General features: G+C 41.7%; 1 protein-coding gene across 14 annotated transcripts in view; it reads left to right on the top strand.

Moving 5' to 3' along the window:
- PALM2AKAP2 (PALM2 and AKAP2 fusion) overlaps nucleotides 1–14313 on the top strand; it is a 488418-nt gene that overhangs the window by 222953 nt on the left and 251152 nt on the right. For all 14 annotated transcript variants that reach the window (XM_058302553.1, XM_058302562.1, XM_058302559.1 and 11 more), the window contains exon 3: nucleotides 11094–11174. In XM_058302553.1, coding sequence (XP_058158536.1) covers nucleotides 11094–11174 — 81 coding nt within the window. The remainder of the gene's footprint in view (nucleotides 1–11093; nucleotides 11175–14313) is intronic.

Raw genomic sequence — 14313 nt, 5'->3', positions numbered from 1 at the left:
ACACCTTGCATTGGTGTGAAACATTTGTTACTACTGATGATAGATAGCACTTGTACTGTTTTTTTTTAAACTGTAGTTAGCCTTGTTATAATTGATGAAAGATTATTAAAATATTTCTATCATCTGTTATTTACATTAGGTGTATTTTTCCCCATATACCACCTTATTATTATCACCTTGTATTAATATCCTTCATTTGTTATACTTCATGAAACATTCTTATACTTGTAATATTAACAATAGTCCATCACCTACAATAGGGTTCATATTATTCTATTAATATATAAAAAATATATTAACATATAAAATATAAATGTTTCCTCTTTTAACCATATTCACCTATGCAGTTCAGTGCTGTTGACCACACATTAAAGTGCTACCATCTCCATCATCCATTTTCCAAACTTTTACCATCAGCCTAAATACAGAAATTCCATGCAAGTTAATCATCAACTCCTGATTATCTAACCCTAGTCTATGTCCTAGTAACCTTTATTTTACATTCTAACTCTATTAGTTTGCTTCTTATGATTAGATCCTAACAATGAAATCATAAAATAGTTTTCCTTTTGTGTCTGGCTTATTTCACTCAGCATTATGTCCCAGAGGTTTAAAAGTTTTAAACTTTTATGTAATGAAATTTCTCAGTCTTGTAATTTGTGATTTCTTGTTTTTATGTTTCCAAAGTCTTTTCCCATCCTAATATCAGATAGTTGCTACGTTTTCTCATGTTTTCATTTTTTACATTTTCTGAGTCTTTCTAGATGTTATTTTGGTGGATGGAAATTTTTCTACTTTTAAATCATGAAGGAAAAGAGAGGAAGCGGCAACAGTAGAAGCAGATAGAGAATGGAACAAACCTTTTTTCATTATAGACAAGTAGGCACAGCTTGGCTGTATGACAATTTTAACATCAACAGTGCAGGGAAGAGAGGTGCAAATTTGATTCCTCTCTTGCAAACTGATGGAGTTCGAATAGACTTCTGTTCATGAGGCGTCAAAGCATATTTTATTTTAACCTGAAAAGTGTTGTTCTAAAAGAGTTGTGGTCTGTGATTAGAACAGATTACCCAAGTGTGGTTGTTGTGGTTTTTTTTAAGATTTATTTATTTCTCCCCACCCTATTATTGTTTTTCACTTGCTGTGTCTGTTTGCCTTCTTTGTTTTTTTAGGAGGCACTGGGAGCCAAACCTGGGACTTCTGATGTGGGAGGGAAGTGCCTAATCATTTGAGCCACCTCCAGTCCCTGCTCTGTTGTCTCTCATTACGTTTCTTCTTGCGTCTCTTGTTGCGTCATCTTGTTGTATCAGCTCGCTGCACCTGCCCATCTTGCCAGGTCACTGTCTTCTTTAGGAGGCACCGGGATCTGAACCAGTGACCTCTCATGTAGTAAGGAGGGGCCCAGTTGCCTGAGCCACGTCTGCTTCCCCCATGTGTATTTTAAGAATTACTTTGTTTATTAACAAAGTGGCAAATATTTTCTTTCATTTAAAATTCCCCATAGCCATTAAAAATATGGGTAATAAGGCAAAAAACTGTCAAAACTCTATTTAATTGGTTGAGCTTTATCTTCTACATAGAATTATGTTTTATGAGTTAAAAACATAAAATTGTTTCTGGGGGGCAATTTGGTCCTATTCAAATTTTTAACCTTTAAATCCTCTGATTTATTATTTCTACTGTTAGAAATTTACCCAATGGAAATAGGCAGGACAGTACATCTAAAATCCATAAGGAAGATTAATTTAAAACACTGGGAAGCACCTAAATGTTTACCATCAATAGACTAATAAAAACAAATTAGGGAAACGGACTTTGGCCCAGTGGTTAGGGCGTCCGTCTACCACATGGGAGGTCCGTGGTTCAAGCCCCGGGCCTCCTTGACCCGTGTGGAGCTGGCCATGCGCAGTGCTGATATGTGCAAGGAGTGCCGTGCTACACAGGGGTGTCCCCCGCGTAGGGGAGCCCCACGCGCAAGGAGTGCACCCATAAGGAGAGCCGCCCAGTGCGAAGGAGGGAGCAGCCTGCCGAGGAATGGCGCCGCCCACACTTCCCGTGCCGCTGACGACAACAGAAGCGGACAAAAGAAAACAAGACGCAGCAAAAAGACACAGAAAACAGACAACCAGGGGAGGGGAGGGGAATTAAATAAATAAAAAATCTTTAAAAAAAAAAAAACAAATTAAAGTATACCTGTGAACCATCGTGCAACAGTTATAAAGAGTGAGGTGGCCCTCCATGTGCTGAAATAGTGCATCAGTCTTTCTAAGGTGCAATAAGTATAAAAAGATCTCTGAAGAGCAGGTCTTCTATGTTATAATATATAATATGTTACTATATTCTCTTTTTTTTTTTTTCTGGTGAGATAAAGAACTGATTGAAATTGTTGCCTAAAGGAATGAAGCTGGTGGGAATGAGGTGAAGGATGATCCAACTTTTACTTCTTTGCATATTTGAATTTTCTCACCATGCACATTTATTACTTTCATTTATATTTTCGAATGCTGTTTATCTGGGTAGGGGTACTATGGGCTATTTGTATTTCCTTCTTTAAGAATGTGGATCAGAAATAGTCACTATCTATTGGTGTCCAAAGATAAAAAACAGAAACATGATTAGCAAAAACCAGAAAAGATGTACAGGTCTCTGGAATTATACTAATTGCTTGGAGTTTGCTTTCCTTTTAGTTGTCAGAAGGCTGCACTTTGTGTTCTCTGTTTTGTTTTGATCACAAGGAACACAGCTATGTTCTGTACTGCTGCAGCCCCTCTACTGGGTTCCATAGAAACCAATGAGAAAGCTGCTTGTTGTGAGATCCAATGAGGAAGCTGCTTATTGTGAGGTCCATGCGGTCCTGCCTTAGTTGTATCCATGTGCCTTCCCTGCCCTTATGATTTCTTCCAGACCTTGTTCATCCTCCTAAGAAAGGACTGTCAACTTAGTGGATGCTTCTGCTCCTTACTTTTCCTGACTTTTAATTTTACAGAGATACATTCTGATATCTAGAGCCTCCCGATTTAAAGTCTCCTCTTTTCATAAGCTCAACTTGGTAAACTGAGAGTTTTCTCAGCTGCTGTCTCACCTGCTATAGTCCTCTCAGGTGAAAATTTTACATGGGAGAGAAATATTTTGTGTTTGCCTTCATTATTAGATCATTAACTTCCCCTGGAAATTTCTCCTACGGGGATTGAAGTAAACGAATATATTGGTTTACTAGGCATTGCTGATGGTAGCCTTGACCTATCTCTGTTGTCTGGACTTGGGAAATGCTCACTGATTTTGTAAGACACCGCCTTTTTGGGGAGTGGAGGGCTTTGACATAAGAACGTTTTGCATCTTCAACATCTCATTTGCTCTGGAAGATTTTTGGCACGTGAGTGTGAGGGCAGCAAGGTTTCATGTGTTTCATGTGTCCTGCGTCTATTCACGCTCAGAGCTAAACCAAGGTTAGTAGCCGAAAGAGGTCTCTGTTCACGGAAGGTGCCCTGGAGTCAGAGGGTCTGGACATCAGCCCCTTCTTGGCCACTTTTTAGCCCGTGACCTTGGGCGTGTTTTCTCACCCTAAGCTTTGGTCCTCATCCTTAAAATGGGGCCTATTAAAGGTACCCACTAAGTGTTCTGAGGATTCAGTGAAAAACTAAAGAGAAGTCCTTAGTACAGTGCAATAGCAAGCAGTCAGTAAACTTAGTTCATTATTGTTGTTACTTCTTTCCATCACTATCATTATTCTTAGGCCCAACCACTATAGCACTGAATTTTGGTTTTGCAAATAAATTGCAGTTACCCAGGCAAAATCCTAAGCCAAAAGTGTCTTACCTAGGTTTAAAGGAAGCCACTTTTATTTATTTATTAAATCCTTGCACACTGCCAGGTGATGTACATGTTTGCATCTGTGTTGTACCTCATTTGAACCATGCAATAGCACCGTAAAACATTTCTATTTCCATATTATTTCATAGTGGGTTCCATTTCTGTATGACACTAGCTATGAGATCTTATCTCCTTTTTCCCTTGTGCCTCCATTTCCCTTTCTATAAAATGGGGATAATAATAGTGCCTACTTCACTGGGTTGTTGTAACAGTTGGAAGTGTTAAAGTATGTAAACTGCTCAGAACAGGGCCCAGTACACAGTAAGCACTATGTAAGCATTTGCTAGTCCTCCTTCGCCGATGAGGATGGGCATATGTGACAGATTCTAAAGCACATGTAGTCTGTTCTCCTGAGCATTGTGGAATGTTAGAGATGGGAGGGACCTTAGGACTACAAGCTGGTCCAAACTGCTCATTTCACAGGTGGGGAAAAGAAGGCTCAGAAACCACGGGGGATTTAAGTCACCCAGGGAGTGATTGGCACAACCTCTACCTGAAGCCAGGTCTCCTGGCTCAGTGCTCATATTGCTTTCTGGTGGGAATAATGTAGTATGTTGAGAGTGATGTGGTTAAAAAAAAAAGTTACTTTCTGTAAATGAATCTAATTCTGTTTTTGTTTTTTTTTCCTTCTGGCATTTGGGACTTCCTCAGAGGTCTCTACCATTCTGCCTGTACAGGAAGTGTTCAATTTTTCACTACAACAGGCTTATCAATATGATGTCATAAAGCAGATCTTTCTTTTCAAAGTTGTATCAAACCACTCTCCTTCTTGGTCTTCAGAGAAGGAAATTAAAAGGGTTAGCAAAGAAATTGATGTTATGACCATTAAAGCAAAAATATAGTTAACTAATATTTAAAGAATAACTCTGTGGGCAGGCCTTGCAAGAAAGCTTTAAGATATAATCCACATGGGCTACAAAGGACTTTAAAACTCTTCTGTGTTATGCATTTGACTTAGTATTAATAGGTTAGCCATATTAACTCTTCAGTGTAATTAACAATATTTTCATCTAAACTCTATATGATTTTCTAAAGGATTTCAGGTGTTAAAACCAGTAGTAAAACTTGAACTAATCAATGTCTTCTTTTTCCATTTCATTTCCATTTTTTCCATTCTCTTGATCTTGCAGTTTGTTAAACAAACAGGCAATTCTCTCTTTCACCAATAGATGGCAAGCTCATGGCCAAGTAATCAGTTGCATAAGAGAACTTATCTAAATGGAAATGCTGGTCAAAACTAAACATGAGGAAGGTATGGAGTTGTACGGTTCTCTACTGCACATGATGATGATATAGTCTGAATTGGTATATGGCTAGGCAGAACAATGTAGGTATGGGAAATCTAGTTTACTTTTCCTTTTTACCAAGCCTTTTTTTTTTTTAAAGATTTATTTAATTTATTTCTCCCTGCTCCCACCTCATTGTTTTTGTGCTTGCTTTGTCTGTTCGTTGTGTGCTCATCTTTTTAGTAGATATCGGAACCGAACCTGGGACCTCCCATGTGGGAGTGAAGCACCTAATCTCTTGAGCCACCTCTGCTCCCTGCTTTGTTGAGTCTCTCATTGTGTTTTCTTTCTTGTGTCTCTTTTGTTGCATCATCTTGTTGCACCAGCACACTGTGCCAGCCCATCACATCAGCTTGCTGTCTTGCTTGTCTCCTTTAGGATGCACCAGAAACTGAACCTGGGACCCCCCACGTGGTAACATATGTATTCAATCGTTTGAGCCATATCTGCTTCCCCAAGCCTTTTAAGATTACCCCTTAAGCTGACTTCAAGTTCTGTTCCTTCTTTCGTGGGTTCAGAAAATTGCACGCCTACTTAACTTTGTATACACTCATCTACAGACCCAAGTGCCAAATTAATTTAGTTATTTACAGTAGATGGGCATTGCAGTTGGCTTAACAAGTATCATCTCTCCATTTAGCTTACTACTTGGGAAGCCTGATTATAATCAAAATAGTGATTGGTGACCTTGGTGTCAGAGCCAGGAAAGTGAGTTTTAGTAGCTAAAGGCAGTGGGACCAGATATCCCATCTCTAATAGGGATGTGTCTGCTAAGCAAACCAGCACTCAACTTGGCAACTGGAAAAGCCGAGTGGGCACCTCCCTGATTTTTTTATACTTTATTATTGAGCTCCTCAGATTTTAGACAGACTGCCTTCCTTTTCTTTCCTCAAATATATAAATAGCTTTGAAAAAGATGTTAAACAGGCAATTATAATTCAACCATGGCTGAAATGATATTCTAATTCTTTAACAAATAAAGCTCTTCAGGTCCCATTTACAAGTTTTTCCTTAACTTAATTCTCAAAAGGTCGCCTTCCTAGGGTAACCTTTATAAAACCTGGAACCCTGGTAGATCATTTTCAACACGAAGTCACATTCAAAGAAACATACCCTGTACGCAAAAGTAATAATGATAATTTTTTAAAAAAAGTATCCTTACTGGAATATACTAAGATTCTTTCTACCTAATTTCTTGGTCTCAATACCTCATTTCTTTTATTTTAAATTCTTCAAACTATCTCCAAACCCTCTCAGTTCTTGACTTCCTCAGCCCTTCTCTTCTATTCTCAATCTTCCTCCCTCTCCCCATGTAGAATAGCTCCTATTACCTGTCCAAATACAAGCTTTTTGAGCCAGTCCATTTCCTGTAGTTTCTCAGTTCTCTACCTCTTACTCTGATTCCATGTCACAAAGACCTAGGAACCAGCAGGCAAAAGGTCACTGAAAAGATGCATGTGGGGAAGAGGAGACCAAAATTCCCATTAGTTATCAATGGGAGGGGTCAAAGCACAATTCTCTTTAGCATGAGGAGGAAGAAATATTGAAACATTGAAAAATTAATGTATTTTCTTTTTCTCTTCTAAGTTCTGGGGTGACTTGATGGCAGTAGTGCCTTGAGTAGGTCCCCTCATTCCTTCCTTCTTCTGTGCCCTGGGACTCCAGGTATCAGCCTATGTCAGGGTCAACCTCTTTCTTTCTGTTCCTCACAGTCTCACCTGGGACTGCATGCCACCACCTTGCATTTCCTCTGCCCAGGTGGCAGCACAAGTTTGGAGATAAGCTTCCCTAACTACTTATAATACCTTTTTTCCCATCATATTCATTAACCACTTTTGAACAGAGGGTGCCACGTTGAACTCTGGGTTCTCCTTGCTACACTAATAGTTTGTAATATTCATAATGTCACAGTGCTTCCAGAAAATACTTACCAGGAAAATAAATACAGAAAGAAAATAAGAGTGACTTGCTAGGCCTCCCAGATAGTAAAGGGATCTGGAAATCTTCCTAATGGATCGAGATTATTTCATTCCAGCTGTCTCTTGAGGCAACATTCTCCTGAATGGTTTGCTCCTATCAGCTCCCCACCCATTTCCCTGGAAATTCCACTTCCACCAGGCTTTCTGCCCAGGATGAGCTTTCCGCATGATCTTTTCCCATAATTTTTTAAAAAAATTTATTTCTCTCCCCTTCCCCCCTCCCCAGTTGTCTGCTCTATGTGTCCATTCACTGTGTGTTCTTCTGTGTCCACTTGCATTCTTGTCAGTGGCACCAGGAATCTGTGTCTCTTTTTGTTGCGTTATCTCACTGCATCAGCTCTCTGTGCATGCGGCGCCACTCCTGGGCAGGCTGCACTTTTCTGTATGGGGCGGCTTTCCTTACGGGGAACACTTCTTGCACGTGGGGCTCCCCTGCACAGGGGACACCCCTACGTGGCATGGCACTCCTTGCGCGCATCAGCACTGTGCATGGGCCAGCTCATCACATGGGTCAGGAAGCCCTGGGTTTGAACCCTGGACCTCCTGTGTGGTAGGTGGACGCTCTATCCGTTGAGCCAAATCTGCTTCCCCCAAAATTATTTTTTAAACTTGTCTCTCATATGCGTAGCAACAGTAGTCTATTCCATATGGGCTAATGTCTTCAGCAGAAAGACATTTCCGGTTTGATGGGCTGATGGCTAATGGGTTTTCAATATTTTTTTTCCATTGAAATCATGACTACAGATTCATAACACTTTTGAATGAGGGGATGGGCAAACAGGAACCCAATCAGAGGAAACAAAAAGGATAGTTCATTCATTCCGAGATACTTAGCAAGTATCTGTTACATATACCCATCATGTAATGCCCTAGGTTTTAGAGATCTGTCAGGCAAGATCCTTGCCTTCCAGGAGCCATAGTTTGGTAGAGGGAAGACGTGTTAACAGTTAAATGCTATCAAGTACTCAAGTGCTCAAGGTACTGAAAGATCTACAAACTAGGAAGTGAGAAGGGAAAGGAGAGAGTGATGAGTTCTTATTTGGTAGGAACAAAAAAGGCTTTTTATGTGTGGAAAAGGGTAGAGTTGATGATAACACATTATGTGAGTAGCAGCTGGTTTATAAATGGCATTGTGGCTGGAAAAGGTAGTCTATGGATGTAAATGCCAATTGACAGAATAATCTAGGGACTGAATAACACAGTGAACCCAGAGGTGGATGAGAATTGTGGTTGATGGTACAAATGCAAGCGTGTCCTTCTGTGAGCTAGAGGGGCTGTACATCACTATTGCAGGGTGGTGGGAATATGGAAAAGCATGAGAAAAATACAGTTGGTGCGACCAATGGACTATGGTTAACAGCAATACTGTAACATTCTTGCATCAATGCCTAAGATGTACTGTGTTGATAATTGAGGTGTACGGAAAAGGTGTGCCAGATGTACACTATGGACCATGGTGGGTGGTAATAGTCCGGTGATATCATCCTATAATCTGTAACAGATGTTCCACCACGGTATGGTGTGTTGGTGAAGGAGTAATGTATGGGAATTCTACATATGTGCGTGATTGTTTTGCAAGTTCACAACTTCTGTGATAAAAATATATTTTAAAAATAAGATAGGTTGGGGGGGGAATAAACCAAATATAGGATATAGAGTATAGTTAGTGGTAATATTTTGATGATATTCTTTCATAGCTTGTAACAAGTGTTACACAGCAATGCAAGGTGTTGGTGGTGGGGTGAGGTATGGCACTCCTGTATGATGTTATGCATGTTTGCTTTAAGTCCATAACTTTTATTTTATACTTATTTATGTATGTTCATGTGTGAATGATATACTTCAATACAAAAATGTTTAAAGGCTTTTTGTATTTGTCAGTACTCTGAGAAAACTAGAAACACCATTCAACTTGCTTAAGGGAGGGGGCCCTTTATTAGTGTCTGTAATTTAGGAAGCCCAGGGAATGTGCTGCCCATTGAGGTTTCTACTGTATTCCTACATGCTTCATGATCATACCAGTTCATGGAGATCACCCATGAGTCTACTGCTCTAGTGGGTGAAAGGACCATTGCCTGTACCACCCAGTAATGTTTCTTCTGTTCTGGGCCAGGTTTGCCAGTATGGTGGTGGGCAGCTCTGACATGAGGGCTCTCTCTGTGAACAACGGCACAGAGCCGGGCAAGCCTGGCAAAGGCTCGGAATGTCAGACCGTGCAATTAGATCACATAGCACTCATTTAACATCTGTGGCAGTGCTCAGTCACCAGCATTTTGTATCCATGCTGGATACTATATCTTGGTTCTAGATTCAAATCTAGAACAACTACGTATCTCGATAGTCAATGGGAATGAAGGATAAAATCCAGTAAACCTACTCTTGAGAAGTCCTGGAGTAAAGAGCCAGCAGCTGGTTTGGAGGCCTCTGCTCTATGCTCTTGTACCTTAGAGATGCTGGATAGGTGGGCTTGCCCCAGCGAGCCTCACTTTTCCCATCTGCTGTCACATACTATGCCTTCTTGGACATACTGTGGGTTAAGCAAACATCATTTATACACCACTGATTGGAGTTCTTTGGTAAAGGGTAAGTTCTTAAAATTATTCACAGACCTTACTTTGACAGGAAGAATGCATCTCTGACCTGGGATATTATGTCTTAGGGGTGCAGGATGATGAGCTAATATTTCTTAAAATTTTGTGGTTTGCACAGAAAAGTTTGGTTCTAACACAAATTACTGATACACTGATTTGACTAGTAGTGGTGCCATCTCACCCCCAGAAACACAGCAACAACATAAAATAAAGACTTCCATTAGCATAGAGCACGCCAGCCAGGCTGCCGCATTATTGTCAGAAAATCTTCTCTGGGATTTGGCTGTTGTATTTTAAAATGCCATTATGTCTTGTCTAACGAATTTCTCCCTGCATATGTGAGGAAAGGAAACTAATCCAGTTCAGTAAATGTCCCAGAAAACCATTCTGGTGCATTTCGGAAACAAAATATTAACAATGAAGCTATCATAAAGACAGGCCTTGCTGTTTTAAATTAATCCAACTCATATGATGATTTGAGAAGTACAGTGGAGAAAAGGTTGAAGAATGCACTCTAATGGAGATGTTGTGGTGTGACTACGAGGGACGTACATCTCTTTAAAACCAGGTTCTGTGTGTTCCCTAGAAGTAAACACACGACAACAAGGCAATAAGAATAGCCGCAGCTAACATTTATTGAGTTTTTACTATGTCCCGTGCACTGTTCTAGCTCCTTTACATGTGTCATCTCATTAAACAATGCCCGGTGCTGTCATTATCTCCATTTTCTGCAAGAGCAGACTGGGACCCTTTGCCACAGGTCACACGTGAAGCAAGAGGTGGAGCTGGGAGTAGGAGCCGGGCAGACTCTAGACTTCCTGTTTGACCTTGTCATTTAGTCTGTCCACCTGGACGGTGTGCCCTGGAGAATTTGAAATTGCTTTGGATTATTTTTGCATGTCTGATTTTGATGAAAGGAGCCCAACCTTAGAATTTTCCGTGTTTTATTCTGTCGTATTGGAAGTTTGTAGCAACCTCTGCCTTTCAACTGAGACCTTTTTATTCTTTGTCTCCAAATTAACACTGCACAGAGCGTGGCTGTGTGTGTGTGTGTGTGTGTGTGTGTGTGTAAAACCCGCCTTTTCTTCTGGATGAAATTGTTGCAGCTTGGCTGAGTGAGGAGAATTTCTCCCACTCACCGAGCCCAAAGCAGACATGTTACGAGGCTGCTGCTGCTTGCAACACACCCCGAGACGGAGGGGCAGGTGACTGCGTGTGTGTCCAGCATCCCGGCAAGTGTCTGTCCAGATGTGTGGTGCTGCCGCCGCTGCTGCTTCTTGCTTTAAAATTCCTGGAGCCAGCACCCCCCAGCCCCCAACCCCTCCCAAATCTTACAGCCTCTCTCTCTCTCTCTCTCTATTTTCAAGGAAAAAAGAAAGAGGCAGACCGAAATAGAAGGCAAGCGACAACAGCTTGACGAGCAGATACTTCTGCTGCAGCATTCCAAGGTAAGCGGCGGCTGCGTCGACCTAGTCCGTGATTCCACGCGCAGGTCACACCCCACAGAGCTGGGCAGAGCCTCCCCTGCCAGGAAGGCGCCCCGGCCGCCTCCCATTCACCCAGGAAACCATCTCTTGGCTTTTCTTGGGAATTTCTCCAATTCGGGGCATTGTTACAACCTTCCGGTTTCTGCAGTCGTGAAGCGATGACAGTTGCGTGTGGACGGGGTGGGAGTGTGTGTGCACGGGGAATGCGGTGGCTTGACAGAGAAATTGGATAAGGACACTCCACGCGGTGGGCGAGGCAGCCTTTCTGGGCCTTGGCTCCAGGGCAGAGGTGCTGCGTGGGTTTGCTCAGAGGCTCCAAAAGATGCGTTTCACATGTTGTTCTTTTTTTATTATTATTATTAAAAATATTACTATTGTCTTTCTTGGTATGAAGAAAAGGGAGGCAAAGCCAGCATGATCTGATCAAGAAGAGCCTTGTGTATTTCAGATTGATGTTATTGCTACTTGAACAATTTTGGAAGTGTTCGATGAGAACTAGCTGTTGGTCAAAGACAACATTGAAATGATTTGACCTTGGTAGGGTCTCCATGGCACCAAGTGAAAGAAAAGAAAGCCAGCCCAGCAAGAAAGAGAGGGAGTGAGCCTTTTTCGTTCCCTTTAAAACCTAATGCCCTTAAGTATCATAATTGATTACAGCCCAGGAGAAAGCTCTGTCACTGTCACAGGGACTCTGCTGGTGGCAGAATGCTGCTTTCTGCTTCTGAGAGAATAATGTGACTACATTCCAGAGGCCAGCTGGGAGTCGCTGCTGCCCTGTGACTGTTCCTGGGCTTTTTTAAGGAAAACCGTCTACTGTTTATCTCAAGTTGCCGTGACATTGCAGTGAACAGAATTGTATTGCACCCAGGCCAGTTGGGGAGGTGGTCCTGACTCTCAGGGTAATGCTAGTTATGGATTATTTGGATTTTTTTTTTAAGTCAAGGTGAACTCTTATGATTCCATTTCCTAGAAAACAGGGTTGTGCTAAATGAATCCCCAAAATTAGAATCAGCAGCAAGCTACTTACTGATTTAAAATAGCAGCATGACCTAGATCTGCTTAGCATATTTATCAGTTCAGCATTAACTTTAACCAGAGAGATTTTTTTTAAAGGAAGGAAAGCAACATTTCTGGCTCTTCACTGTGTAGGACCTTCCTTTGTAGGAACTCAGTGGATGCCAAATGCTGCTGCTCTTTCCGTACAACATTCCTGGCGTGGAATAAGGGCTAAAATTAGTATCCTCTTTTGAAAGAGAGGAGGGCTTCGGAGAACTGAGTGAACTGTTCAAGGTCAATGCAGACAGAGCCAGGTCTCTGCTCAGAGTCCAGTCAGTTCACTCTTTGCAAGAAACCAAAATGGACCCAAATCTCAGTGAAATCCAGGGGAAAGGTGAACTTTTTAATAAAAGGATTGAAAGAATAAGAGAGGCTTCTTTTGACTAGACAGCCCCTCCTCTTTAGGCTCAATGTGGTTCTTTGCATTCCTTAAATCAAAACTTAGACAATCGACATAGAGCAGAAGATCTATTCTGGGTGCCAAATAAGATACTGAGGACCCAGAGCAATTCACTGCTGATGTCCAGCACAGTATTACAACATCCTCTTCACAGTTCATGTATCCATTTTCCATCCATCCATCTATCCATCCATCCATCCATCCAAAACAGCAGTAAAAAAATAACTTAGTACCTCATCAGGCAGCAGTGAGATTCCCTCTAGGACTTGAAACATGGAAATTAGACAGTGTTTATGGTTGTCCTGGTGAAATTCTCACACCATTGATGAAGCTGGCTGTCTAAGGAACACCCAACACTGTCTCCAACGTCATCTTGCTATAACCAGGGGGAACAAGGACTGGAAGGTGACTGTCATTTAGTAAGTAGAGATCAGTGCACTGTCTTTTTCACTCTCTGGGGAAGGCCTGTGCCAACAGAATGAGGTGGATCATTATCCTCAAACAAGGTGAAAGGAAAACCCAGGGATTCTGAAGGCAGTAGTGTTTAAATAGTCCATCCCTGGAGAGAGCCCAGTTCTGGGAGGCATTGGGTCTCTGGGCAAGAGTGAGGTGGTGTCTGCCCTCCAGGGAGAGAATCATCAGGCCACACGGTAGTCCAAGAGAAACCTTCCTCGTGACTCAGTCTCTCTTTGTGCTGAGTCCATCCCCCCAAAGGAATTGATTTATTTTTGATATAAGGAAAGGGATGCCTGACTGAGGGAGATGATCACTTCAGGCAGCACAAAAGAGTTTGTTCACTTTAAAGGAGTTGACTATTGACTGAACTTGAACGGTGCCCGTCATCTTCCCTGTGTCATTCAGTTCTGGGTGTGGCAGCCGCACCCCTGGGCGGTGGTCAGTTCATCGAGGTGATGCTCCTCTGTGCGCCTCTTGCTGGACAGTCAGCCAGCTGCCTCCAGGCAGCATGGAGACCCTGCCATCCCCTTGTCCACCTCAGCAATAGTCACCATTGTTTGAGTGCCTTCTTGTGCCTGGCACATTCAGTACCTCCCCTCAGTAATGACTGCAGGGTACCTGTTGCTCTCTCGGTTTACAGGTGAGGAAATAAATGCAAATAATTTGCCCGAGAACAGAGATACTCACTAAGTGGGAGAGCCCGGTTTGAAACCCAGGCCTGTCTCCAAAGACCGTGCTCACTCCTCAACACTGTGCCCTTGGAACAAAATGTCTTCTTTTGAATACTTTTTCCAGAGAGCTGCTGATTACCGTCATCGCTGTCTTCTCTTAGTATATTTTCATGGACTCCAGGAAATTTAGATTCTGCAGAGACATGCCACAATGATTATTGGTCGTCCCTTGAAGGAGAAAATATTAGGAGACAGACCAGTAATTAAATATCTAGCTCATTAATTCACAAAATGCCAGACGCTCTGTAAGAAGGGACTATTCTCAATGCAAAGTTAAATGAAAAGCATTAAATTAGATTTCATATTATAAAGATGTAATTCCATCATCGGATAGTCTATGGACACTTGTTCAATGAGATGTGAATTATTTAGACAGACTCACTTGTCTTGTGTCATAAATAGAAGGCAGGACAATAGTTTTGGTATTTGTATTTCTCTAATATACTTGGCAATTGCT

Source organism: Dasypus novemcinctus, chromosome 8 (genome assembly GCF_030445035.2).
Source record: "Dasypus novemcinctus isolate mDasNov1 chromosome 8, mDasNov1.1.hap2, whole genome shotgun sequence".
NCBI classification, from domain to species: Eukaryota; Metazoa; Chordata; class Mammalia; order Cingulata; family Dasypodidae; genus Dasypus; species Dasypus novemcinctus.
This window is presented reverse-complemented; position numbering and strand designations above follow the sequence as displayed.